At 42.5% G+C, this 24,517-nt stretch overlaps 1 protein-coding gene across 4 annotated transcripts in view; it reads right to left on the reverse strand.

Moving 5' to 3' along the window:
* Positions 1-24,517, reverse strand: part of Slc44a1 (solute carrier family 44 member 1) — a 167,879-nt gene that overhangs the window by 30,213 nt on the left and 113,149 nt on the right. For 2 of the 4 annotated variants that reach the window (XM_040738309.1, XM_040738294.1), the window contains exons 14-16: positions 23,354-23,590; positions 21,014-21,094; positions 16,324-18,660 (exon numbers count right to left, since the gene is read on the reverse strand). In XM_040738309.1, coding sequence (XP_040594243.1) covers positions 18,637-18,660; positions 21,014-21,094; positions 23,354-23,590 — 342 coding nt within the window. In that variant the 3' untranslated portion in view covers positions 16,324-18,636. Of the gene's footprint in view, positions 1-16,323; positions 18,661-18,951; positions 18,976-21,013; positions 21,095-23,353; positions 23,591-24,517 lie in introns of those variants that run through there. The other 2 variants (XM_040738304.1, XM_040738298.1) reach the window with 2 other exon arrangements.

Raw genomic sequence — 24,517 nt, forward strand, 5'->3', positions numbered from 1 at the left:
TGGATCTGAAGCTAATCAATATAATCAATGCTGGCCAGCCAATGGGCTTCAGGCACCCATCTGTCTCAGAGCAGAAGGTACTGGCATGTGTCACTATGCCCAGCTTTTTACCTGGATTCTGGGGAATCTGAACTTAGGTCCGAATGGTTATACAGCAGGGAATTCAGTAACTGAGCCAAAGATCAGCCCCATTGGTTATCTTTTGAATCAGAAACTTTTTGGTTTTGATAAAGTCTTAATTGACCTGTTTTCATTTGTTACTTTGTTTCTGGTTTCATAGCCAAGAAACCAAGGTCAAACCAATGTCAGGAGGACTTAGGCTTATTTTTATTCTATAGTCATTAGTTTTAGCTCTTAGATTTGGGTATCTGTTCCATTTGTAGTTAATTTATGTATATCACTTAAGGTGGGGAGCCAACCTAAAGGTTTTATCTTTGGCTATATACTTGTAAAAGTGATAGTTATTGGCATCAGTGACAATTCTCTCATCCACTGTGCCTTACTAAAATCAGCTGACTACAAACACAATTTTAGTCCACGCTTTAACTCACTCCTTCAATCTCTAGCCCGTGTCAGTACCTCATTGTCTTATTTTAGCCTGCCAATGAGTTTCGACTTTAGAAAGCAATTCTTTTCCAAACTCACTACTGGGACTGAAGACGGTTCAAACTATTTGGGTTTCTTTGTAGTTCCCAATGAATTTTCAAATCAGCAACTTTCATTTCTGAAAGAGTAAGGGGAAACTGTAGTTTATTGTAGGTAGCACTGCCATGTTAATTTTTCTAAATGATAAGCACAGATATCTTGTTTACTAGAATCTTCTTTCAGTGGTAATCTGTTTCTGGACTTCTGTGTTAACGTCTTGCACTAACTTGGCTAAATTTATCTGTCACTGTTATTTCTTTTGATGTTATTGTGAGTGAAACTATTTTAATTTTATTTTCAGATTGGTCACTGCTAGTGTGTAGAAGCAAAGACAACTTATACATGTGCTGGCCCTGCGTCTTCCAGTAATGTTTAATCCATCAATTTTAAGTTGTGTATGAATTCTTTTTCTTTTTAAAGATCTATTTATTTATTTATTATGCACAGCATTCTGCCTGTGTGTATGTCTACAGTCTAGAAGAGGGCACCAGATCTCATTATAGATGGTTGTGAGTCACCATGTGGCTGCTGGGAATTGAACTCAGGACCTTTGGAAGGGCAGTCAGTGCTCTTAACCTCTGAGCTATCTCTCCAGCCCATGTATGAATTCTTTAGGACTTATTTTCCTTATCCAATTTTCCTGTAAAGAATCCTCAGTTGTACAATACTGAATAGAAATGGCATTCCTTTGTCTTCTTGATCTGGAGGGATCATTTAGACTTTCATCATTAGCTATGATGTTTTCTTTTATCTGTTTTTTTTTGTTTGTTTGTTTTCATAAATATCCTGCAACAGGCTGAGGAAGTCCCCTTCCATTCCCAGTTTGTTGAAGGTTTCTTTTTCAGTCATGGGAGAGGCTGTAAACTCCATCAATGGCCTTCTCTGCACCCACAGAGGTGGCCGTGGTGTGTAATCTTCTGCCTTACGAGTCTGCATTGCTCACCGATGCATTTTCCTGGATGAATCTTATTGGCTTACTTAGCCCAGAGGTCTTTGCGTCTGCCAGTGGACTTCATTTGCTTATTACTGGGAATGTCTCTGTCTACATTCGCAAGGGATAATGATCTATAGATTTTTTTTTCTTGCAGTGTCTTTGACTTTCTTATCAAAGCATGTGTTCCTCTTCTGTACTTTGAAAGAGTTGAAAAACTACCAATGTTAATTCTTCCTGGTCAATCCATTTAAAAGTCTGTTAGGCAACTTTGTTTTAGTCTTTTCAAGAGAGCTGCCATTTTGTTCTTTGGTTTGCTTAGTTCCTTTCATTGATTTCCACTCTAACCTTTATTTATTTTCTTTCTTTGTCTGCTTTGGATTTACTTTGTTCATAGAAGGTGGCAATTAAGATTGATGTTTCGACATCTTTTCTTCAATGTAGCTTTATGTTCCCTGCATGTACTGACTTAGGGGTCCTTTCATTAGTTTAAGCGCATTGTATCACTTTCTTTATCTCTGAACATTTTCTCATTTCCCTTGTGTTTTAAATGGACATTCAGGAGTGTGTGGTTCATTTGTAATCACTTATAATGATTTCAAATTTCATTCCTTTTGAGCATACGTTATATAATGAAATCTTTTGCAGTTTACTGTTACCTTTTATGACTATTTTATGGTTTTAGAGAGTGTGCCTGGTCCTGCTGAGAACAGCACGGTGCACTGGGACATGGTACAGACACACACGTTAGCTGGTTGTTTTATGCTACTAACGCCTCCATTTCCTTGCTGGTCTAGTGTTTGTCCACACTGAAAATGGAGGAATGAAGTCCCACCTGCTTGTGTTGACTCTCCGGCTTCTTCCTTTACCTCTGCCAGTTTCTGTTTCTTGAACTGTGTATGTGTATGTGTGCATGCGTGCATTTGCATACACACGCGTGCGCACAGTTATATATGTGCACATGTATGTGGAGACCAGATGTCAACCTTGAAAGTGTTCCTCTGGCACTTTCCACCTTGTTTCTTGAGACAGATTCTCTCACTGACTTGTAACTGCCTCTGCCTCCCCAGTACTGGTAGCATAAGTACATGCTATCACATCTGGCTTGTTGTGTGGAAATTGGGGATTGAACTCGGGTCCTTCTGTTTGTACAGCAAGTACTTTACTGAATGAGCTATCTCCCTAGTCTTGCTGCATGGATTTGGGGTTCTCTTATCAAGTGTATGCATTTATCACTGTTGCATGTTATCAAGAGCTCATACATTTTATCATTAAGTACTCTTCTCTAATAACATCTATTTTTGTCTTAATACTTGCTTGCCTAGTGTTGCTATACCCAGCTTGCCTTTGGTTGTAGTTTTTCAGCCTTCTGCTTTCAATCAAATTAACGCACCCTGGATATAAACTGAGCCCTTTGGAGATGTCATGTAGTGATGTCATGCTCTTTTTAACACATCTCTCTAACTCTGACTTTTAACTAGAAAGTTCTATCCATTCGCATTCAGAATAATCACTCATGAGTAAGGGCATTTTTCATACATACATACATACATACATATATACATACATATTTTTATGTGTCTCTCAATCCCCCAGTACTGCATTCTTTCATGTGTATTCAAAGAGAAAATTATTTTATCTGTGTGTTTGTTTGAACCCACGGATTAGTGCCGCTCTCAGCCTGGGTCAGACAAGCTTCCGTCTGCAGTGGTTAGTGGTTAATGCAGACTCATAACTAGTAAAAGGGATGAAAATAAGTGGCTGTTAAGTGTTTGGCTCTAAATGGGATCTCTATATCACAAACACACACACACACACACAGACAGAGAGAGACAGAGACAGAGATAGAGACAGAGACAGAGAGAGACAGAGACAGAGAGTGAGTGCAGGGAACATTGTGTGAGAGAAGATGGAAAGACTCTAAGTACCAGAGGATGAGGAAGTGCGTTGTGGTGAAATGTTTTCTGGGCGATATGACCATTGCACTCATGACTTCACAGGAACTATAGTGACCTGTGCAAAACCAGTACAAGACCGAGCTTGCCCACATTTCATCATGGACTGGGGAAGGGCTCATGAGACTCCAACGCTCCCTAGGAGGTGCTGGCAACTGATGGTTACTGGGGAGAGGGATAGCATCTCTTTAGTGGTATAACCACTGGTAAGTTGCCACTGGTCCAGGAAATAACCCCGTGCTAATGTTCAACTTTAACTAAGCTCAGTGGGTCATTAAAAAAGGGAGAGATATAGCAGTAGGAGTATTTTAATGAGGCGAGGGAGGAGAAAGAGAAGGTAAGGGGGAGTGAAAAATGATTCTCCAGATTTCATTCCCACCCCTTCCCTGAGTTCTGGTATTAATGGCCAGTATAACCAACCTGTTTTTATGCAGTATTGGATATCACCCCCAGGGTTTCTTCTAACTGAGCTGTGTTTCCAGTTCTCCACAGGTTTATTTACTACTATTTTTCAATTGTTGCTTGTTGCGGGGTGCAATTATTTATTTAATGACGTCTCTAAACTATTTTTTTGTTGGTAAAGGTGGTATTCAACCTAAAATTTGGTCTGTGGTTACTGAAATCCCTACTCGGCTGTCGTTGTGATAGATTCTTTCAATCCTCGACCTCTTACACCTCCTGAAACATTTCCTTGCCTGCAGACCCATTTCCTAAGGCTCAGCAGGGCTGTTTCCTGCTCGTTTTAGCGTCCACTTCCTGCTTGCACCCTGAAAGTCACCCAGAGGTAGCTACTCAAGGGCTTCTCAGGTTTTTCCTTCTCTTTCGTTCCCCCTCCCCTTGTGTTTTCTGTACCTATACCAGCGGTTCTCAAATTATGAGACATGACCCCTTTGGGGGCCAAATGACCCTTTCACAGGGGTCACCTAAGACCACCAGAAAACCCAAATGTTTATATTGCAACTCCTAACAGTGGCAACATTACAGCTGTGAAGTAGCAATGATAATAATTTTATGCTTCGGGGTTACCACAACATGAGGAACTGCATTAAAAAGTCCACCGCATCAGGAAGGCTGAGAACCATTGACCTAGACCAAGGCATCTGTGTAAAATTTTCTTCTCCAGTCCACGCCCAGCTCTAGACTCTTCTTTCCAGGTTTCCCAGCTGGCTCTTTCTTGCCCGTGTGTGTTACCAGACCCCCAAGTAGACTTTCACACACTTCTTTGGGAACATCCGCTCTACGTGCCTTTGGCAGAGATCACTGCAGCCGCGTTACCTCAGACTTGAGAAGTGTGTAAGGAAGGTGAAACAGAGGCCTTGGAGCTGCTCCCTCAGACAGCCTCCACACCACTCAAAGCAATGCTTTTGAGAACAAGAGCCACACTGGTCACTGTTACCCCGGCAGGCCACTCTGGGCACCCAGGCCACACCCTCAGCTGCCACCGAGCTAGTGAGTGGTAAGCTAGGCTGGTAAGCTAAAATGTCTCAGTGTGTTTTTATTAAAATTTAATTAAATTTATTTTATTGAAATTTCTTCACTTAGCATTCTCCTGCTTCTAAGTTATGATTTATTATTGCTACTATCGTTAAGTTTCCGGAATCTGGCAAAAGTTGATTTAAGAGTTCTTGCCAACCTATTCATTCCTTCGGAAGCAGGGAGGCTTTGAATTTCCTACTTTGCCATTTCAGTGACCTCGCACCATTAGCTTTTCTATACAGATTGTCTAGCTTGCTTTGTTCAGCTCTGTTTTCTGTTCATAATAGACAGTAGAGATGCTGAATATGTGTTAGGTAATGATCGAGAGAATGAAAAAAATGCCACCAAACTTTATAAAGATCCCTGTAAGACATTATTCTCATTTTACAAAGGAAGACACAGGACCTCTGAAAGACTTCCTAGCTTCCATAGATTACACAGCTTATATAAGCAGCAGAAAGAAATTCAATCCCACACCTATGACCCCCAAACCCTTTCTCTCTCCTTTATACCACACTGACTCTTCAGTATCAGGAGATACCAATTCTGTTGTAACTGGTTTTGAAGTGTATTCCTGTCCACAGCTACATTTGCTGTTAAAATAATCCTACCACCTGGGCTGAACATATTTCCTAGTATAGGCATAGAAACTAAGGCACAGGAAGAAAGAGTAACCTGTAATTGGATTGGAAGACTGAAGATGAATCCAGATGTTTCAATTGCAGTATTTCATCTTGTCTCTAACTAATGCAAACATCTTACCACGGCCCTTTCTCTTCCATGGAAATCAGGATCTAGAGATTCATTCCTGACTCCCACCATGGACCCTTTTTGAACACCCAGTTCCACTGACTTCACATTTCATTCATCCTAAACATATCCTGGTACCCTCCTTCTGTTGCTGGGATCCAAGCTAGAGATTTCATCTTTGCTCACTTGACATATTACAAAGAGGCTCTTCACTGGTTTTCCTAACTGGGAAGATCATCACACTCTATACTCCCTACAGAGAGAGATTCCCCCACACCCAAATTCAAGTGCCGGGCACCCCCTTGCTCACAGAGTCCCCACTTTCTTCATCATAAAATCAAGTCTCTTGGAACTGTCCACCAGACCTTTGACACCCGCCCTCTTTTGACTCCTCCAGTCTCATGACAAGAGAGCCCCAGACATATTACCTCTTACACACACACACACACACACACACACACACACACACCATATATGTATGCATGCATGTATGCATGTATGTATGTATGTACGTATGTATGTACATGAGGGATTGATACAGTACACATCTAATCAGTCACCATGTTACTCTTCTGCCACAAAACATTCTACAATAGTAGTGTGTTCCTTTTCTTTTTACATTGCTAGGAAGTTCAATGCATTTACCGTCTCAGTGTACTGTGACATATTCACTCCAGGGTTTGGGGTATTTGTTACTCCTGACTGCCTTTTGCTTTTATTTATTTATTTTATTTTAATAATCTTCCTTTAAGGATTCCTTCTTGGAAAAAAAGCATAAGTATGTAAATATGTATGCACTAAAAGTTAATTATTCCCAGTTAACCTAGAAATAATCAGACATTTAAGGGGACAAGCAGGAGAACAAAGCAGGCGTGTCTCTCTGCAGCCACCTAAATCAGGGTAGCTTGGGAACTCCCAGCTGAAAACCAGAGATTAAAGAGGTTCGTCCAAGGCCAGGCATTGGTGGCGCATGCCTTTAATCCCAGCACTCGGGAGGCAGAGGCAGGCGGATCTCTGTGAGTTCAAGACCAGCCTGGACTACCAAGTGAGTTCCAGGACAGCCTCCGAAGCCACAGAGAAACCCTGTCTCAAAAAAACAAAACAAAAAAACAAAAACAAACAAACAAACAAAAAAACGAGGTTCGGCCATCAGCCAATGGGAAAAACCCTTCCCAGCTTAAAGACCTGCAACTTTTCTCTAACTTGCTCTTTCTGTATGTTACAAAGGTTTTACAACAGGGCCTTGAGCAGAAGAGGCAGACATTTCCAATAGCCAGTGAATTAGAAAACCAGAGCTTGAATGAATTTAGTTATCTGTCACCAGCTCCCCCACAAAAGAAGTGGCACACATCACCCTGAGGGTAGGCCTCCATGTTAAGAGCCCCTGTCCCAAAAATATGGAGAGGAGGAATGTATGGTGTGGATTCTAGTCTACATATGCATACACCCATCATATGTATGTATGTATGTTTGTACGTATGTATGTAAATGAGGGATGGATAAAGTTCACATCAGCCACCATGCCTTCTGGATTTCCCAGTGTTGTCCTCTGCTTGCCCCAAGCTCCTGAGGACCTTGCTCTGGCTCCTTCAAATCCTTGTCTGCTCCTACATTTGTCCTCTTTCCAGGCTCCACACACATGGGCCATTCGAACCTGTCATAGGCTCCCTACAACTCAGCTCAGGCTGGAGCACACAAGTGATCTTAGTCACGTATCTGCAAATTCTTTGATCTGGACATCCCCAGAAAGACCTTTCCTCCTCCTGTTGCCATGGTTGTCTAGGTGACTGCTTTCTCCATCCCAGGTCATACTAGGCTAGTTTTATTGGTCCTTCCCTCCCATCATTTGGGTAATTCCTACTCACCCTGATGGCTCAGCACTTTTCCTGGTACTTCCTACCCCTACTTCTCATTGTAACTCCTTTGCTGGCTTCAGCCCCCACTGGGCTGAGACCCCTCTGCCTCTGCCTGGCCTCAGAAGTGGTTACCACACTGGACAAACTCAGGTAGACATGTTCCGGAGAGTATCTAGAATGGGCCTTACTACCATGTTTTCCACCAATGGGATATGAATCTCACAGCTTATCTTTTTTATAATTTTTCTAAGCCTTCTAACTTTATTAAATCCTCCCGACTAGTGTTCTTGACTCTGCCCTTGCCTAATTACCAAAAGGTCTATGAGTTGACTAAGATTTGTTTTCAAACTGAGAGCCAATGGTCCTTAATGTCATTTATTTAAAATCCCCTCCTCCATTTAAATAGTGTATATGTTTATCTTCTATTAAAGTCTTACCAGTCCTAGGATTTGTTTGGGAAAGTTCTCTTCTAGTCCACTAGATTAGTTACTATTATTCTATTAGCTTTACCTGGCCTTTTATTTTTTAATATAACATGATTTCTTCATATTAAAAAAACAGGAATATTTTATGTACACAGATAAACAAAGAAAACAAAAAGCAACCAAATGGAAATTACGCATAAGCTCCTAACACAGAGCTTAATTATCATTTTAACACAAGAATAATTATCATTTTAATGCAATGACTTCCATTTATCCATCTTGCCAGATCACCTGACATTATCTGGCCTTTTGTAGAATAGTCTGGCTAATAATTACAGGATGCTCCAAGTTCCTGGAGACAGAGTCAGGTTATAGCAGTAGTGGGCGGGGCTTGGCAGAAGTCAGGAATGTTTGTTGATTTATGTGATGCCAGGTGAGGAAGTTGCTCTATTGAGAACCAACAAAAGCATGGCAAAAGCTGTTTTATGACAACTGATGCTTTGAAAAACTAAATGCCTGGGAAAGAGTCAATAAAGGTAAATCGCTGAAAATAATATTCATGGATATGAGATATACGAACCCTGGAAGTAAACTATAAAAACATTTGCAACCATAGTTGGTAAACTCTTGATCCTTTTTAAAGCTCAGCATTTCACGTTTACTCTTTGGGGGTGACACTATCCACTACTGTTAATTAATCCCAAATCGGCCAGCAGACAACTTTAGAGGAATTCAAGAATCACAAAATTAATAGACCTTGGTCAAAGATTAGTCAATAACCATGTGTCACATCTGTAATTTCATCACTTAGGTTTGAGGCCAGTCGATACTACATAATGAGACCTTGTCTAAGAAAAAATAAAAAACACCAAACATTGGCTATGACTATTTATGTATCAAAAATTTTAAAAATCATTGGAACAATGTTTTATCTTAACAAGTTTCAATTAACCTATCAACTATCAATGTCAACACAATCAATAAAACATCTACTATACCTTTAAAATGCATAAATATTTATTTGAATCAAGTTGAGTGATACTGTAAAGATTCCTTCCCCTTTTGCTTTTTTCTGACTACACTGTGAATGTTATTCTAATCTACTATTTTTTCCATGACACTGACAGCCTGTTCTGCCCAGTCTTAACTATTCACCTTCTAGGTAACTGTAACTTTCACTTAACATTTAGAAATATATGTCCCTGTATTGACTTTTTCTATTTGCTGGGAATGAAAAAAAATAGCAAGAAAAGAAAAAAAATGAGTTTAGTCTTATGCCCAGCCCTAAGTTTCTTAACAATTTTCCTTTATGTTTCACTTGTCCCTGGTTGGTTTTTTTTTGGGGGGGGGAGGATTTTGGTTAAAATTACTTTGTTGTAAGCTGCAAGAATCTTTCATGGGCCATGGAGAAGGTAACAGACTGCATAGCCCGAGCATCCTGTCTCCCAGAGTGAGGTCACGGAACCAGAAGCCCCCATTTCTCTGAGCTGTCACTGCTCTGGGCTGACAGGCCTGGCTGAGGGTCTTGACAGGATCTCAAGAACTTTAAGATCTCTATTAAATATTTGGTGATGTAACATGATGCTTTGACAACCAGAACCTCTTTTTTCCAGGATCCTAAATTCAACGTAGTATGTGAAACCCTAAAATTATGTTTCTTAGAATCCGGACAACAAATGAAGCATGGCGTCAAATAAAAGGCCCTCACTGCCATGTGTGTCACCTCTAGAATAATAGCACGAAGAGGGGCAGTCCTGTGCAAGGGTTACTCCCACAGCACCCAACAAAAGGCACCTGCCAAGGAGTCGCATAGGACACTGGCTTCCTTTGAACTGCTCAGCCTCAGCGAGAGCTCAGAGCTGTACATGTAGCTCATCAGCTCAGAGTTCAATCACTACGTGTGCACGAAGCCGGGCTGTGTGAGTACAGTCATGATATTCTGGCCAGTGATTGGCTGCATTTATGAAGGCGGTCTCCTCTAAGACCATTTTACCCAGGGAGGCTGTATCCATCTAAGTTTGCACAGACACATTCTAAGATGTTTACACTACAATGACATTGCCTAAAGGTGCATTGTTTTTTCCAGAATGGATTCCTGTCATTAAGCGACATGTGCCAAAGAGCTTGAATTTCCCTGTGTTTTCTGAAGTTTGGGGTTCTATTACTGGGAGTACTTTCCATGACCATCAGTACAGAGAGCAGTAAAAGCTCCTTAATCATTAGGAGGATTATATAGGAGAAGGGATGTAATTCTGCATCAGAACCAGGCCAAAGCCCCTAGAGTCTAGACTGGTAAGTTCTTCAGCCTCTCAACCACCTGCAGTATCTGAAGACGCTTCACAAATGCTGTTAGCAGCTCCTTTTAGCAGCCTGGTACACTCAGCAGTGCTATCTAGGCATCACTCTGAATGAAACTCAGGCCTCAGGAAAAAAATCCCAACTTATGAAACAAGGAGAGACTTACTGGTCTTGCCACAGATCCTCCACTTAGGAAACCTATCCCTTCCTGAGTCCCTAGCATCACTAAAAATGGTTGGTTTGAACAAACTTGATCTTTTACCATTTATAAGGGGCACAGCTGCTTCTTCAAGGGGGGCCGGCCTCAATTGCTCACGCCTGCTAACTCTCTGCACATGGAGGCTCTGGGCACCTGCACCCCTGCCCCTGGGAAACCAATACTTTCCATGGTGAAGGTCCCACTCGGGGGCCTCTCTCTTCCACACGGACTGAACTCGGTTGTAACCATCAGTTTCGGAGCCACATGGCCACTCAGATGCCAGCAACGAAGCCTGGCTGGGCAGTAGATGAACTCTGAGCTCTAGAAACACATCTGAGTACGTTTAATACTTCACAGTCCAAGACCCTGGGATCGAGCCCAGACAGCGAGGAGCCGCAGGGAAGTTCTCTGCCACTCTCAAAGCCAGAACCTGACCTCAAGCGAGGACTACTCTTCCTATCAGCTACTACGCCATGGGAGTGGAGAAAGGGTTAGGACACAGTAGACAGTGACATTCTTTCCTATAAAACTTTATTTGTTACATAAAAAATTCTATACATTTGTTAGACTAAAATACAGTTTTCATTATAATTCTGGCAACTGAAACCATACAGAGAAAACAGCATTAGACCAGCACTTTTTTTTTCTAGTTCGTATTTCTGCACAAGTAAAACATTTCAAAGCTCCATTTCAAATAAGCTCATTAACTCTGAAGCCAGATGGAATGTCATCCCGTTCAGAGCTCTAGGCAGTTCCTCTGCCTACAAGAGTGGATTGCTCCAGAAAGTGAATTGCTTAATATACATAGTTCTTAAAAGAGACCTGGGAGAGCATGGCGCTCCCTCCGTGTGGAAAGTCTGCGCTGTGTGAGTCAGGACAGCCCAAAATACCAGGCCACGAGTGCATCTGTGGGACACATTTAAGCACCTACATGTTTGTTTCCTCACATGCATAGAGTAGCAATGCCATAGTAAGAACCCAGGGTAGCACAAAGGTGGGTGACCCCAAACTACAGAGTCCGTGGAAGGCTTGACTGTGTTCTTCTATTTTTAATGAAAAGACTCAAGATGTGACACAAAAACTGATTTCATCACTCTGAAAATAAATACAAATGGCAAAAAAAAAAGGACAAAAATGCATTAAGACTGTAGTTTTATGTTCTCACCACCCAGGACAATGGCTAGGCCTGACACTGGATGTAAGACTGCTTGAGGGGACAATAGCAGGACCCTATTGTACTGTCCGGACCTCAAAACCTGGTTGTCTTTTTATTCTAGGAGCTCTAGCCTAAACTCAAGCTCAGGAAGGCGGGGCCAGAGAGTGCAGATAGTCTGACCGTTAGGTCCGCAAAAGGCGGGCTTTGTCTTTGGTTGTTTCCTCCAGAGCCACAGTCATTTTGTTAAGACGCACGCCTTCATGGCCCCCTGCTCTTGCCCGCCAGTCAGCTGTGTTCTCCCCCATGCCCTGTAGTCTAGCCAGCTAACAGCCTACCCGAACGGACTTAATTAGACGGAAGATCTAGAGGAAGCACACCAAGTGCTCAGAAATACAGAGACCGTCACACTGATGCGTCTCCTCGTCGGGAGGTCAGTGCTCACACAGGGGCACTCCCCTCAGAAGGCATCCATCAAGGGCAGTGACAGGGCAACACAGAGAGAGCTGACTTTGTCCTGCGATCGTCCTCGGAGATTAAAACTTAGGAAATTCAAGAAGGAGTGCGGAGCGGAGTACCAGAACCCAGAGGCCAGGGAGACTGGTAGTTCATAGTCCCTGGCTCCAAACCTCCAGCCTCCACATTGCTATGTATTATATACTTCCAATACAATTTCTGGGGCAAGGAGGCCTGACCTGATAACCACATGGTAAACGAAGAGGGTCGTCACAATTTTTAGAGGCTGATGGAGTCGTCCGTGGAATGAACCCCTTCTAACTCTGCACGTGTTCCCCAAATCTTCCCTCAGTTTATTTCTATTTATAGATATAAAATCTATTTCTCCAGCAACAACTAGCACAGATGAGGTTCCTAACCAGCAGGACGCGTGGGTAAATTCAAAGAAAAAGGTCAGGAGGTTCCCTTTAAGTCAAATTCTTCTATGACAAATAAATGAACCGAGAAAGCTCCTAAAGTCGGGGCTTTCCCACTCACTATACAAATTTACAGCAGCGGAAGGTTCATGCCAGCCTTAAGGATTTGGGGGCAGAGCTGACGCTTGCTATTTCTTCACTGGACTGCCAGTTATGTCACTATTGTACATAGTGGCTTAACATCTGACTGGGGACTGGGATCCACGCGGGTCAAACCTCTAATAAACATCTGCCCGCTTTTTAAGGGCCTAACGTGCCCTCCTGGAGAGGAAGCAAAGGACTCCTCAGGCTTCCTGAAAGCATGAAGCAGTGGGCATGCAAAATGGAGGCAGGACCCAGCAGCAGAGTGGTCAAGACAGACAACACCTCCCTGGTGTGTGTGTGTGTGTGTGTGTGTGTGTGTGTGTGTGTGTGTGTGTGTGTGTGTGTGTTGGGTGGACTGAGGGTGGGGTTGAACTTCTACTCCCAGCATCATGGTTAAATCAATTTCAGTTAGCTCATTATCATCATCATGTTTTTCTTGCTGTTGGCAGATGTATTTTAATATATATATTCACACCAGGCGGCATGATGACCCATCTGAGTTACATCACAATAGGTAAGTGTTTAGGTAGAGGGGTAATTACAAGGATTCTCTTTTCATCTGTTTGAGGGTGCACCCTACCCCACTGGAAATTTGGTTCATTGCCAAAAATTCCCCCAGGACATACCCCACCTCATACTCCCAAGGTGGAAAATTTTGGTGGTGTGATGATTTAATGTTGCCCATTCAGACTTGTGTGGTTTCATTTTCCAAACTTGGAAGTAAAGCATATACTGTTTTCAGTTATAAAACTGATTCAGCTCAGAGGCTGTTAGCATCATTCCCATGGATAGGCAGTGGGAGCTCTAACCACTTGTAGGAACATTTTAGATGAGCAGTGGGGTATATCTGGGAGGCAGTTCATAGCTTCCACAAGTACAAAGGGACCCTATGGTCACTCAAATCTGCTTTTGAATTTCAAATACTAAATTTAGAGACCAGCAAATAAAATGAGAAACATCTGGAACATGCATAAATGAACCAGTGTCTTCATAATCAACTAGATCTCGATTAGATTATGAATAAATGCTTGATTTTTTTCTGAGCTTTCTGATCTGGAAAAGAAATCATTTAAGCTGTAAACTGAGTATAAAAACTGAAGAGCAGTGTAATATTTGGGTCACTAACCATTTTCTAACTTTTGAATAAATTCATGTCCCCCTAGAAAACATCAAACTTAAATCCTATATTTGCAATTTACAAAAGCAGCAATTGTTCATGCAATAAAGAAACTCAATGGTTGGTCTATTGTTACACATAAGGAATCAAAATGAGGAGGAAGAAAGAACACAGCAGTTCTATGGAAAAGAAAAGAAAGGGTTTCCACAGAAAGTCACACATTTCAAAGTTGCGCATTGAGGTTTTCTGTAAGAAAGATATTTTCAAAGTTTCAGATTTTGAATTGAAATTGTCCTCTTAAAATATGGAATGTAAGATTTGGCTAAGTTTATGAAATTCCAAAGGGAAAAGTGTGTTATCTCAACTTTTCACTATATATAAAATATAGTGAAGTTTCATTTTGTTTTTAAGTTGGCTAACTTTAGACTTTTCTTTTTCTTGACATACTCAAAGATCCTGTTTTTTTTTGTTTTGTTTTGTTTTTTTGCAAAAACTGGGCCATATGGCACTAAATGAAGCAAGTTAATTCTGCAAGCAGCCACTGTATATGAACAATGCCTACTTTTCAAAAGGGCTAACATGAATTCCAGAATATACACAGCTACATGAATATGCATTTAAAGCAAAAGGCATTCTATGCCATGAATATAGAACACACAACCCTCTGCTTCGTGCATTAACTTAGGATCCCATAATTCTCTGATATATATTCACAGAGCACATTCTAACTGTAGCAAGCACTCCTGTCTGTCAGACGGGATGCATGAAAGGAATTCAGATTAACTGCATTGGGGGCACTGATGAGCCTCCAGGTGTCTGTCTGCCTTCCAAGCAGCCGTAGCAAAGCAATATTGAGGTGACTTATTGATATTTTAGGGGAGAAGGGTGCAGCAGGGCCTCGTGAGTTCTAAACAACCGCTCTGGTCACTGAACCATACCCTGAACCTAGAACCTACTTATTAAAAGATGAAAGCTCCTAAGACCCTTTGGAAGGAAACCTCTCAGAAATTGCAACAAGGCTACCCGAAACCCCAGTTCAAACAAGAAGCCAAAAATAAACAGTAAAAGAAAATGTTCAAGTTGCCAGCAGCTCTGGGCTTGGAGCTGGTTTCACAGCGATGCCCTGAATGTCAAGGGAGTCCTGAAAGAGCACTGAGTAGCAGTGACTGTGCATGGTTGGGACATCTGAGGCCCGGAGGTGGCATGGGGTGGGGTGGTGGCACTTGCGGATACCTGGAGTACACATTGCCTGTACTGTTGTAAGAGCGAGAGGTTATTTACGATTCACACTTAGATTAGCCCAGGACTATGACCAGAGTGGAATCTTCAGAATGCATTCAGAAGGCAGATATCATGGTTCATGGGATTGGGCAGAGGTTATAATTAGAAGCTTAATGCCTTTCACTGAAAGAAGAAGAAGTAAAAAAAATAAAGGAAAGAAGGAAAAACTAAGAGTAAAATGGCATCTCTATTAAAGAAAAAAAACAATTTCAAGCGTAATTTTTAAATACACTCATTAAGTACCTCCACTAGGGAAGACTGAGAACCGATCCAGGTGAGCTACTTAAGTGGCATGGAGCTAGAACTTTATTATCTGAGGCTAGGATGAAAACTTGAATCCTAAACACTAACCACTGCATCAAATGGTTTCCAGGAACAGTGTGTGTTGAGCTCTGCTCATCCATGCAGGGATTATACAATCTCAGTGCCCTTGCTCAGTGTTAGTGACTTATTACTATTGCACTAGTAAGCCTCTTGTGGAAGATGGGGCTCGTGGATTCACACTGAAATAAACTCAACCCCTTTCCTCCCTCATTACGTGACAGACAACTCACTCTAAAGGCAGGAGTCCAGAAAGCTCTAAGCCATGCATCAGGTCCTTGAGTACCTGGTGGCAGAGATCATTTGGCACTGGGGACGCCGCTACCATTTTTAAAAGAAGACACCCCCCCCCAGTGTAACTCCAGAGACAGGACTCCAAGATGTGGCACTGAAAAACCATCACAGGAAAAGGAGGAAGTCACAACACAGAACAAAATGGTTTGTAAAGTTATCCAGGTGTCCACACTTCACCGGTCATTTTTGCTCTTGGTCTATTCTTCTCACTTGGGCAGAGCATGGAAGCGGTGAGGGAATGGTGATAAGGCAGCCCATAGCCGGGAGAATGGCTTGCAGGTGAATGAAAGAGGCAGCAGGGGTGGGGGGTGAGGGGTGGGGGTGGGGTGAGGGGTGGGGGGTGGGGTGAGGGGGGTGCACCCAAGCAGAACACTTCAGTATTGCTAAAAAGCCTCTGCCAGGCTTTCTAAAATTAATCAAAGGATGGGGCTCAAGGCAGAGTGATATTCCATACATCGAATATCTCTCTGTGTGCACCCGTGTAACAGATACGCATATTTGCACATAACTACATGGCACACAAATGTACTTGGGGGAAGCAGCCTGGAAATTAATTGAACTCAAAATGACATGGTTACACATAGATCATAATTTCTAAACACAATGTTAGTAAAACAAAATTTATTTGTAAAACAGGACCTGTTATATAAAATGGCACACGACCAAGTTATACAAAAATACAAATTTTCTTTCCGATTACAGTTCTAGTTGCAAATGACAATTAGAAAGCATTCTTGGTGGTTTCCAGTAGCTGGAATTGCGAGCGCATGGAACAGGGGCGGCAAGGGTCCATGATGCAGGGATGTCCAAGTGAGTAGAACCTGATTCCCAAGTTCAAGTCCATCATCATGTCACTCTGGAGGGACACCTCCTAAAACGGCTAGCTCCTGGCATGTCTTCCGGTGTGAGACCCATCTTCCAGGCTTCTGCCCATTCTAAGTTTAGTTCCCAATGTTTCTGAATGTTCCGAAATCTGGGTGGCTACAAGTCACATGGTATTCTTATTTTTCTCTCTCACCCAGTAGGACAGTTGTTAGTTACATAATTAAATTCCGTTTCAAATGCTATCAAAGTACAGCGACACTAGTTGGCAACACTAGATGTTAGATGGTAATTTCTGGCCAATTATTATTTCACAACGGCTATGCTCTCAACACTGGTTTCCCGGATCCTGCCTAGACATGAACTCTTGTGTGTATGTGTGGTTTGTTGTCATTTGAATCTAGACTCTTATTGCAAATACTCTGAAGGTTCAGAAATATTCATGAGCTTTGAAAAGAAACCAAGGCATGTAGCAAAATTTAGCCTAGTTAGATTAAAGAACACCAGTACTTTTAAAAAGAAAATGCAATTTACCTTTTGCAGCAATTTAAAGGTCCAACCCTTTAGAAGGAAGCACATTAGCAGGCAGCTGCTTATGGGGCCCTTGGGACACTGTATGCAATTCCTAATACCACTCTGACTCACTGTCTAGTTCCGACAGACAACGCCTTCTTTCAAAAGATTTTTCTTCCATGGAATGATAAATGCTGAGGCTTTTTTTTTTACAGAGCCTGTATTTAGTGCAATAAGTTTAAAAAATTTGCTCTGAAATATTTACTTTACATTAACAAAAATAGCTTTTTTTAAAAAAATTGTAACAAAAAGGAGTTATCGCATAAACAGATCATGAATTATTCTTAGCAAATTACACTTTTTTTCTTAAAGCATTCACCATTACAATAAGCAGAACAATGGAATATTAGCCATTCATATCTGGTAAGCTTTAGGAATGAAAAAAAAATCCAGCAAAACAAAAAACCCCAAACGTTCCCCCCAAACATAAAGAACATTCACACTTGAGGATGAACACGAACCAATTCTTCAGTTATACATTGTAGGACTCTGGACACTCACTGGATGGCCCAGGAGTGGAGCACCTCCCAGTGAGCCCAGATTTTACAGTGAGCATGTGGACAGACAGCCGTCGAACCCTAAGCTCCTCTGAAGCAAGAGCAAAGCACTGGGTTTCTCAGGGCTTCGTGCTTTGTGTTTCCCTCTTTTCTGCCTCCTAGAATTACCTATGCTGAAATCAATACACAGAAATGTAAAGGCTAAACTTGCTGGGTGCCCCAGCTCCCTTTAAAACCAGGCACATGGATGTGTGGTGGATGCTACTAAAAGTCAAACAGGAAAGAGACAAAAACACCAGAAGAAAGTTTGCATAATAAAGATTATCTACCCCTTCCTTTCCCTAGTTTCCTACGTTCTTCTATAGAAGCATTAGGGTAAACTACAAATACCTGAGGAGTTGGTTACTTTTGAATGTCGGCTGACAAATGTATGAGCTGTTATGAAATTTCCCATAAGTGGGCCCACTTGTATGCTTCTGAAAGTAAAATGACATGGCTTCTTTGATTGGGGGAAACAGATTGGAGAAATCTCTTATTTATCTGAACGCACACGCCTAGTCTGGCACACCAGGACCTATGCATCAGTAAAATAAGACACTGATTTTAAAACATACACCAGGGAAATCATCCCTGCAAAAACTTACACAAGAATTTGGTACAATAATTTTACCTAGATTAAGTAACTAAAGTTAAAATTTCCCCTAGTTATTAAAAATGTTAATCAGATATGAATCTAACATTTCCATTAAGACAATTACAATTGAAAACATTAAGTGACGGAAGTTGCCTTGTAAAAGCCACCCGTATGAAAGGAGTACATGTTTGACAAAAATAAGCATAAAAAAGGTATTAAATCCCTGTTCCTTTTCTCTGATTTTGGCTGATTATGTGTGTGTGTGTATATATACATATACATATATATACACACATACATATACATATATACACACACCCACACACACAAATACATAGTTATGTGTATATATTGTTTTGGAATGTCAGTGGGGTCCATAACCGTCGGCTACGTTCAAGCAGAACTTGTTCCCGAAGCCTAGAAAACAAAGCCATACAAAGTATAATCTTAGAAAATTACCAACGAAAGCAGATATGAATGATGTTAGCATACACACATGGTCACAACAGCAACAGGGAAAAAAGGTGGAGGCTCCTCTCTTGAACCTAAGGTGGAGGGATACTGCAGGTCATACTTCCTTAGGGTCACCAGTGAGACACACGTAGTCTACTGCTCTACTACCCCAGCCCACACCCCCAGAGAGCTCGGGTTTCCCCTCTGAAATCTTACCCTTGTACGAAAGTAAACAGCCAGCCAGATCTCCGAACACTTCGTTACATGCAGCTAATACTTCTAAGAATCGGAGAGAGACCTCATGAATCTTAAAAAGTTTTTAAAACTAGCGAGGCTCTCTTAAATAGTTCAAGAAGAAAAGTGGCAGTTTCTTATTTAGTCCTCTATCAAGCGGATAATCTGAAAACCTCATTTTCCTAAATATTTTTACAGGATTAAAAAAAAATCTAAATGAGGAAGGCCCACACGGAGGGAGCCAAGCAGCAGCGGTTGCTGCTATGCACATTACAAAACAGACGGGAGGGAGGCTACAGTAGAGTTTCACCTGAAGACTCACACAGCAAACCAGAACGGGGCGGTTCACTTTCTATGGTTCCCTTGCTTCAGTGGTGAAGGCGGCAGATAGTTCGTGATGACACGGGGACTGGGGGACAGCAGGAGCCAACCCTGACCATGTTTACTGGGCATGAGAAGAGTTGTTTAATGGCCTGCTTAAGAGGCAGGGCTAGCCTCTCACGTTCTCCGCTGCTTCGGGGCTGGAGGGACTTCCTAACCACGTGCAGTGGTACTCTGGGGGGAGGGGGCCAAATGCTGCAGTGACCAACATGCCAGAAGGACAATGCACACAAGGGATGTGTTTGGGACAGGGTTTGTAGGAAATGAACCAACGAACAGCATAAAGCAAAGGCGGAGCCTGAATGAGGGTCTTCGTACACTGCTTGGGGCACGGGCCACAGCTGAAAACTGGAGATACCGAGAAACAGAAAAGGGGCTTCTAACAGCATGCGATGTGACTCCGGCAGCTCTCTTAGGATGAGTGTCTATAAATTAGGGTTTCTGGTAGGGAAGGGATACTTGTATTCTGGTCTACCACAATTCATTTACTACTTACTAAGAATCGTAATGGAAAGACATGCCAAGTCCATGGCCAAATTGGCTGGTCTTCAACTTCAAATATTTCTACCTTTCTTAAAATGATTACTACTGAAGATTTATTTAATGGATATTTCAACTACCACAAAGGAGGGAGAAGCAAGCTAGCATCTTTACAGTTTTCTTATATGTATTCCTTTAAAGTTTTAGGTTTGGATTCTTTATTTCCTAAACAATGAGTACAACCAGGCAGTATAAGTGACATTTCTTCATGTCACTATTGGGTTGGTGGCATCATTCTAATCAGACTAGTGTAGCATAGGTTTGAGACATGCGCTACTACATTACAGGAGAACATCTACAAAGAAACAACTCAGGGGATGCTAAACTGATTTAGTCACCTTTCTCCCCCAAATAAAAGCCCATTTTTCTGTGTATTGATCTATCATCTCATCTATGTATCCATCCATTCATCCATACATCAATCTGCACCATTTGTCTGTCGTCTGTCTGTCTGTCTAGCTACCTAAGTATTAGTCATCTACCTAAATCTATCACCTGCGACTGACTGGAGCAACTGATTCCTTTTACAAAGAGAAGAGTAGTCTGTCTTACCAACATGAAATGTGGCTATTATTGATGGAAATCGTCTTGGTTGCGGGCAAAAATAACTCAAAACCAAACCAAATAAACAAACAAGTAGAAACAACAGCAAAGAAAGTACAATCTGAGCAACAGAAAAGTCGGCAAAGAGGTAAAGACAGCAATGTAAACAGAACAACGTTGTTTTTTTGTTTTTGTTTTTAAAGGAGGGGTATGAACTTTAGCAAGCTGAAAGGAACTGTCACGGTCACCTTGCAAAACGATAAACATGAGCTGCTCCTTCAGACACACCCCCAGTGTCCAGTGGGAAGAAAGCTGCCCTTGCACAGCAGGAAAACTAGAGAAGCCACTGTGACTTGGAGGCGGGGCGCTCCCCCAGCTCTCCGAGCCTGGCAGGGGGCGCTGTTCCTTTCAGCTCACTTTTCACAGATGGCAGTCTCAGCTGTGACAGGAGCTCTGCCATCCAAGTGATGGGTAAGCAGACAAAGAGAAAGAGCAGCACGTCCTGCGTGACACAGACAACAAACGCTTCTCCAGAGGACGTGCAGTCAGTGAGGACAGAGAGAGGGAAGAAGTGAAAGGGGAACTCGTGGAGGGCGGCTGCCTCCTCGTCTCCACCTACCATCGGCTTTAGCTCTCTGGCATCCGCGGCGCCTCCCTTACCGGCTTCTTTCATTGCTTTCCTACTGTTTTCCACAAACTCCTGCAAGATATGGACCACGCAGCGTTAACTTGGAGATCTTTTCGGTTTCAGTCAGTGGGTGACTTTTACTGACACAACCTTAGTGTGGTAAACAGTACGTTTGAGTTAACAAGCAAGTTGCTAGATTTGTCAGGACAGACTGCGACACCCAGATGTAAAAGTCCCATTCTGACATTCCCACTATGGCTCCAAGAGATAATGTTAGTTCTAACCAATGGTTTCAAGAGCTTGTCTCTCCACACTTAGAATATCTTTTCTTTTTCTCCTTTTTCCCAATATGAAGGTTAAATGAGCCAAAACCAGTTGGTCTCAAAAGCTTCTGGAGTGTGTGTATGTGTGTGATTTTTAGACAACGTTTCACACTATGTAGCCCTGGCAGGCCTGCCACTCACTATATTGGCCCAGGCTGGCTTTATAAACTCATGGTCAGTCTCCTGCAGCAGCCTGGGATTACAGACATGCACCAACCCACACCCTACTCATCAGCTTCTACAAGTAACAAAGTCCTAGAAGGTAGCTCTAGTAAGGATGAAATACTTTAAAAGGTAGCACCCCCCCCACACACACACCAAAGCACAGGAAAGCTCCTATCACAGGCATCCTGCTATTTCCGGCTCTGGATATTCCTCCATTAGGCAGAGAGATGGACATCATCAACCAGAACCGTGGTCAGAGTAGGAACATTCCCCGTGGGCTGCCCTATCAAAGCCTGGAGACCACTTTTCCTCTCGTACAGAGGAAAACAGAGGAAGAAAACTATTTCTGTGAGAGCATGGCCTCCACCTCCAGTCCCAACACCAGGGAGACTGGGGGGCGAGACAAAAAACTTCACCAGCAGAGGCCTCCCCCTGGACGGCTCTAGTCACAAGAGACTGAAATACAGACACAGTTCTGTTGGGGAAGTCCTGTGCATTTGTCAATAAAGCACTGTCTGGCCAATAGGGAATCTAGATAGGGGGGACTAGGAGTCCAGGAGGACTCTGGGAAGGAGAAACACAGAGAGTCAAGATGTGACGCCATGGGGTAGGAAGTCCGGAACTATTCTCCAGTAAGAGAAATACTTAGATTAACAATTATGGGGTAATTACTTAAGTCAGAGCTAGCCAGTAAGAAACAAGCAAGGCCAACAGCTTCATAATTAATATAGCCTCCTGTGTGTTTATTTGGGACTGATGCGGCTCTAGAACCAGGCTGGCAGGAAGGCTTCTCTCACAAGGAAAAAGCCTCTTTTTACACAGTTCTACATGGAAACAACCAGACAAAATTCACTCAGGACTCAGGAAAGCATTCAGGATTTAGTTGACAGTGCTGTCGGTCAGAGACAATCGGTATCAGCCAGGTCAGTTCAAGTTTTCACTACTGAAGGAAAGAAAGGTATCTCTTTCCATCAGTGGTTGCCTTACCCACAAAATGGCTCACTGCTACAGTGTGTCGCTGTATCTTCAGTTTGATATAATTTAACAATGATAAAACTGTATTTAAAGCAATGTTTAAGTTATTTGCATTTTGAAAAGTTGCATGTGTTTGGGTGAGTGCCAGTACACATGCGCACTGTATGTGTGCAGTGTCCAAGGAAGCCAGAAGGGGGTGTGGGATCCCCTGGAACACAAGTGACAGAAGGTCAGGTCATGCAGGTTGGGAACTGACCCCTGACCTGCCTGAGCAAGTGCTCAGAGCCACTCTCCAATCCCTTAAAGCCTTTTGAGAGCATTTTCAAACTGCTTCAAAGCTCAGTTGAATTTCTGATATGGAGGAACTTCAGGGGATGTATGGACGAATCTGGGCCCAACATGCTTATGAAAAGAGTCAGCACAAAACACTCTGACAGCTTTAGTATGAATGCCTTCAATCTGGCCTGTGGGATGTAGCATGACGGGCTTTAGCTAGGGCCAATGGTAACACCCCTGCATAAGTGCTTACTGGAGAAAGGCAAGCCGGATCTGAAAACGCTACTCCAGGAGAGGACACTCGGATTAAAAGTCCTTTCAAATCTGTAGCGCAGAGAGTGGCAGACAGGATGGGACTGTGGATGTCTAGAACTCTTAATGAGTTCTCTTCCAATAGCTGGATCTGAATGGCCTCTTCTGTACCAGGGAGACCCAACCCCAACTGTTCCAAGACAAACTCCACTTGTGACTGAGTTCTACAACTTTCATACTGAATTACTCTGCGGGAGTCAACCACACTGTGTTCCGCAAACACAGTTACCGCTTGTTTTTGTTTGATCCCCGAAGCCTCGGAGGGCATTGAAGTCCTTACCATCAGTACTTTATCCATATAGAACTCGCGGCCAGGGCTCCCGTCATTGTATTTCGTATCAATGGCAAAACACAAGAATAATACGTCCACTACCATTTCGTAAATGGACAGGAAGCAGTGAGCGACTAGGAAAGCGAAGAGGCAGACGATGATCAGAGGCAGCACCCACACTGTGTAATCCTGCTGGTAGTTGAGCAGCATGATCCCAGCCAAGCCCGTGCTGCAGACTATCAGCACCTGCGGCAGAGAGAGCAGAAACCACACTTAGTACCCACGGCCGGCCGGCGGCACGCGTCTTCATCGCTGCAGACTGAAAAATAAATCTTCACCAGTGATGGCTGTATCTCAGATTAAAGCCTACACCCTACGTGTACCCACACGGAAAGTCACCAATGGCATCATACACATCTGAGAGCACACGCTAGATGATTCGGGCTTACATTAAAGGTAACTTAGTTTTCCGAATGTCATGTGGTACCTGAAAAACCTCGCCCACTGAGAAGCTGGTAATAAATTTTAAGATAAGTAACAGTTCCTCTCAAGAGACAAATGTAATTATGCGAAAATATAACTAAAGAATGCCACATATTTCTTTTAAAAAGTTATTTTAATGGCAAACTTAAAGAAACGGCGCAGAAGACAGACAATTATTAAAAACATGGACTTCCAAGTGGGACCACTCAGAAAAGTACAGTGAAGAGATGATTTAGTGGCTCTCAAACTGTAGAGAGGTGTAGAGAGACAAGGAATGCAGGTTCCCGGGCTTTGGTCCCAAAGAGCCTACTGACTGAGTCAAAGGCAAATCCAGGAACGCACATCTCAATAATAGCCCAGGTACTGATGAATACCCAGCCTCCATCTCGGGAAGCACAGCCTGAGTACTGAATACTGAGTATCAGTCATCTCAGGCTTTAGAGAACATTCGACTTCTATTTATATGTCCCACACACTTACATTTTCTTTTTAAAACATTCCGCATAATACTTGCTAGTAAAATATGTACACATATCGTTAATAAATGAAGGTAAATGCAGGGCTTGGGATATATCAAGAGATTGTTTGTATAGCACATGCTAAAGGCTCTAGGTTCAATCCCCAGAAAAAATAAACAACAGAGTATGCTCGCTTACCTATGTATGTATGTATGTATGTATGTATGTATGT

The sequence above is a fragment of the Mesocricetus auratus genome, unplaced genomic scaffold (genome assembly GCF_017639785.1).
Source record: "Mesocricetus auratus isolate SY011 unplaced genomic scaffold, BCM_Maur_2.0 Super-Scaffold_6730, whole genome shotgun sequence".
NCBI classification, from domain to species: domain Eukaryota; kingdom Metazoa; phylum Chordata; class Mammalia; order Rodentia; family Cricetidae; genus Mesocricetus; species Mesocricetus auratus.